General features: G+C 38.4%; 1 protein-coding gene across 1 annotated transcript; it reads right to left on the reverse strand.

Moving 5' to 3' along the window:
* Positions 1-406: 406 nt before the first annotated feature.
* Positions 407-1,837, reverse strand: LOC131435182 (actin, muscle-type A2-like). The gene is made up of 2 exons (XM_058602806.1): positions 836-1,837; positions 407-780 (listed from the first exon to the last, which is right to left on the reverse strand). Exons 1-2 carry the CDS (start codon positions 1,758-1,760, stop codon positions 575-577), a joined length of 1,131 nt encoding a protein of 376 aa, XP_058458789.1. The 5' UTR covers positions 1,761-1,837; the 3' UTR covers positions 407-574.
* Positions 1,838-5,125: the final 3,288 nt, after the last annotated feature.

Below are 5,125 nucleotides of genomic sequence, written 5' to 3' on the forward strand. Positions count from 1 at the left end.
ACAGTAATGCCTCCACTGCTTCTACGTAATAACTGTTCAGGAGTTATGCTGAATTTTATTACTAAAAGAACTGAAAATATCATTTCCCTTTTCTTGCTCAAATGTCGAAAAATTTCTTCTTGAACATAACAGAAATTTTAAGTTAAGAAAATAAGCGAAATCTCTTTATAAAATTTTTTTCCTTCCAAGAAACTGTTTTCCTTTAGAATTATGTTTAGTCCCCCATACATATTGACAGTTCGACATAATCTGTTAAAGCTACTGAACAGAATTGTTGATTCGAAATTTGATATTGTACAAAAGTAAACATATGAACAAATATTTTGTCTCTTATTATCCGAGTTAGTATTCATCACGAAAACGATTTTTTTCATCTCTGAATATATAAAAATCTTTATGTCATGTTATAATATTAGCTCAATCGTACCACCAGGAGAAACCTGTCATAAAACGTCGTCATAGTTTCGAATTCGCAATATAACTGCGCAATAATCTTATTTTCGTGTCGTAAAATAGTATGGTAAAAATGCCATTTTTATTAAAAAGTCGTACTAATACAATAGAAAACCAAAGACTAAAAACATTTTCGGTGAACAAATAGCGGACCAGATTCGTCATATTCCTGCTTCGATACCCACATCGACTGGAATGTGGACAGCGAAGCCAATATGGATCCTCCGATCCAGACAGAATATTTACGCTCTGGTGGGGCGATAATCTTTATTTTGATGGTTGTTGGAGCTAATCCAGTAATTTCCTTCTGCATTCGATCCGCAATACCTGCAACAGTATGTGTTTTGCAGAAAACCTAATTTCATAATAAATCTGCTCTAACCTGGGTACATAGTGGAACCACCGGAAAGTACTATGTTGGCATACAGATCCTTACGAATGTCTACATCGCACAGCATAATTCCCCTGTAAACGGTTTCATGCACGCCACAAATTTCCATGCCCAAAAACGATGGCTGAAACAGTGCTTCGGGACAACGGAAGCGTTCGGATCCGATCGTTATGACCTGTCCATCAGGCAGCTCGTAGGATTTCTCCATACCAGACGAGTTGGAAGCGGACATGGATTCATGTTCAAAATCAAGTGCAACGTAGCAAAGTTTTTCCTTAATGTCTCGAACGATTTCACGTTCTGCCGAAGTTGAAAAACCATAACCGCGCTCTGTCATGATCTTCATCAGATAATCAGTCAAATCACGACCAGCCAGATCCAAACGAAGTATGGCATGGGGTAAGGCATATCCCTCGAATATGGGAACAGAATGTGACACTCCATCTCCGGAATCGGAAACAATTCCCGTTGTGCGCCCGGATGCGTACAACGATAGAACAGCTTGGATAGCTACATACATTGCAGGCGTGTTGAAGGTCTCGAACATAATCTGCGTCATCTTCTCCCGGTTTGCCTTGGGATTCAGGGGAGCTTCAGTCAGTAAAATCGGATGTTCCTCCGGGGCTACACGCAGCTCGTTGTAAAAAGTATGGTGCCAAATTTTCTCCATGTCGTCCCAGTTGGTGATGATACCGTGCTCGATCGGATACTTCAAGGAGAGAATTCCTCTCTTCGACTGAGCCTCATCACCCACGTATGAGTCCTTCTGACCCATGCCGACCATGACGCCCTGATGCCGCGGGCGACCAACGATCGAGGGAAATACGGAACGGGGCGCATCGTCACCCGCAAAACCAGCCTTGACCATTCCGGATCCATTGTCAACAACAAGTGCTCCTGCATCGTCGTCACACATTTTGCCTACTTTGCACTGGGCACTGTCGTACCGAAATCGCCACCACCAGGAACCACCGCGGCCAGAAAGAGACTGGTCGCGCTCTGACCAGACACAATCATCATTTTTCGGCTAGCAGTATCTTCTCAAACATGCTTGAGTCTAGGGAATCAATTTCGTCTGTGCTATTTCGACATTTTTCGAGTGAAAATCTGCTTCGAAAGCAAATTTTACATGATTGTCCCTTCAACCGCACAGTAGGCTACGTGCAGCTAAACGGCTCTAAACTATGAATTCGGGAAATATCAAACCATTTTTCACGAGTTGAGAGAATTCTTGGATGGTTCAAATACACTTGGTCTTTCCCATTGTGGACAGTTTGCGAGTGATAAAAATAATTATAATATTAATCCATCGTAGGTACTGTGTGGTAGCATCAGTAGATTTACTTTAATTCCCCCAGCATTTTAACAAGAGCGCGAAGTTATTTTGAGAGATGAAAACTGTCATTTGAGCATCGCATTATCTCTCTCTCCCTCGCTCTCTCGCTCTCTCTTTCTTCCACCACCTAGACTCTTGGCAAATTTCACTGTTGATTAAGATGAATGGATTTGTTCAATATTTCTTAGCACAAACGAACGATACGAAAAATAAATCCTATCTTACTCATTTCAACATAAGTAGGGTGGTGTGTCATAATTGTCTAATGAAGACCAAATCAGAAATAGATTAAGTTCGCAAATATTCTTTAATATTAAATCATGCAGAGGGTACGCATCAGAAATTTGTGTTACAATCATACACAGTTCGAAAAAGTCTTGTGTAAAATCAATCTTTTAAGGTGAAATGTAGCGGAATGCGCGGGTCGCGTTTTTGATCAATTATTCAAAAGCTAGACCGATTTTCGAAAAACTAAAAACACTTAAGTCTTCGCAATTAAATTTATCACAATTCTTCTAATTTTGAAATTTTGCTTTGCCGAGCCTTTATGGTTTTTGAAATGTATAAACGGTTACTGTTTCGTTCCACAAAGAATTTGAAAATGCAACTTGAAATTATAAAACTTTAGCCAAAACAACGGTAATTTGAAAAAGTTTACATAAACTTTTTTGCATTTTTCTTTATTGTTTGCGCTGCGTATTGAGATGGTGTGAGATATGCACGGTGGGCACGGTGGCATTATATCGTGAACAAGAATTACATATCAAATGATGACATGAATTTATGCAACATTGGGCTTTGTGTTGAAATAAAGACGAATTGAATAGGGGAGACCGTGGCTAGTCATTTCTGAATGAAAATTAGGAAAATAGTTGTTAACAATTAAATGCGGAGCAAAAAAATCGGGAAACCAACCCCAGAGTCGGGATAAGTTGGCCGAGTTTTAAAAAATAAGTGAAACACATCAGTTGTATCTATAAACGTTTTGATTAGTTAAAAAAGTTAGTATGCGTCATTTTTATTATGTAAGTACGGTAAAAAACTCCCCTTATTTGTTTTTGAGTCTTTTTAGCTATTCTGGAATTAGTTTCGGCAGCATTAATGAACTTTTTCAGCTTCCCTTCTACCTTTTCCTCAACCAGCGTTCGTTTTTGGAAATCAAATATAAATTCATCCACGTTACACGTATTACTTTACAAAAACAGAAATTCACTCACCAGCGCCGAAAAAAGAAAAATCGTGCTCCTGTACAAACAACAACACAGAACCTAAAATTACGTCGGTACGTGAGTGGCCTAATGCTCTACCAAAATCATTATAGATGTCGCCTTTGTGCATAATAGCCTTTTCAGAAAAGTTACTTTGCCGGTCTCCCCTACAATAAAACGGGTATTGTAAGAAATCACTTTTTTTGTAAGTAACTGTCGTGAATAATGCTAGTAATGTTCGAGTCTGCTGAGTTCAATGCATTTAACTGAAGCAATAATCGCGAACGTCATAAGAACGAATTATGAATTTCAGATATGAGCAATTCCAGAAATGCTTAGCAGATCATCAGACCTTCTCCGATTTGGATGATGCAAACCATAAGTTTTGAACCGATGGAGATGTCAATCCGACTCACGACGAATTTTTGAAAAGGGCGTATGTATTTTTGCATTTCACAAAGTTGCTTTTTTCAAATCGTTGTAACTCGGAAACCGTTAATTGTACCAAAAAGGGCGTACAGGAAGATGTTATAGGGAATCGATCGGGCACTCTAAAAAAATATACACTGAAAAAAAATTTGATTTTTTTTCAATAATTACAAAATAATCCGAAAAAGTTAAATAAAAAAAATCAGGGTTTTAATTTTTTTTGATAATTTTCATTTTAAAGCTGTTATTAAAACCTACAGATTGATGGCTATCCCATCCGTGCCTTTTGAAAAATGAAGAAGTTACAGCTAAAACAATTTACAGACATATTCGAAATTTCAAGTTCTCGTTGAAAGATAATCATTCAAACAGTAGAACTAAAGTAACAACGTCAAAACGAATAAACACATGTAGAATCAAAGAGGTGTGCCAGTTTACAACCAACGTACGTACCGGCTTACCTAAATTCTACCTGTTTCACATATAAATAGCTATGCATCGTAGAACAGATATCAGTTTATAACAAATCTCTTTCGAAACAGTTACAATACTACGATATGGTTTTCCCAAAGTGTTGTATACCTTTTCCTGGTTTTGTGTATTCCAGAAAATTTTTCCAATCAACAGAAACCATAATTGGAAAATTAGAAGCTCAAAAGTGCAAGGTTAAATTGAATACCACGTTAAGCATTTGTGATCGCTGTCGTAGGCGGGCTTATAAGGAAAGTCATACGTCGAAAACAGAAGGGTAGTCAACAACGGAACCGATTTAGAGGAAGTACCTTCAGCAGCTTCAATCAACTCAGCATCTTCTGAAGCATCAGTCGCGGCGGAGTATTTTTTAAGAGCACACAACATTGAACTCTTCAACAAGGGCATCGCAGGAATCAACGTGTCTCCGATATCAACGAAGAAAACCCGCATTGTTAATTATCCTCGAGAAAAATTTTTGGATATTTCAAGGGGTATAAAAAAGAAAATATTCGGGTTTCCGGTGGATGAAGAAGATCCAGTATTACTCAATACGAAAGCAGCAGAGTTGGATGAAGTGATTACTAAAATGATAGAGCAGTTTGCTAAGCCTGATTGCACTAGGAATGAAAAAGTGCGTTTGTTGTCAGTCTTGTCAAAATCGTGGTCAAAGGAGAAAATTGCCACCCAATTCAAAGCGAACAAACACATTGTGCCGGAGGCAAGAGAATCAACGGACGAAAAAAAAAGCCAAGAAACAACCGGGACGCAGCAGGAATGAAACGATAGAAAACGAGGTGCTTCAATATTTCAACAGCGATGACGTCGGCAGAGTAA

This window comes from Malaya genurostris, chromosome 3 (genome assembly GCF_030247185.1).
Source record: "Malaya genurostris strain Urasoe2022 chromosome 3, Malgen_1.1, whole genome shotgun sequence".
Classification (NCBI taxonomy): Eukaryota; Metazoa; Arthropoda; class Insecta; order Diptera; family Culicidae; genus Malaya; species Malaya genurostris.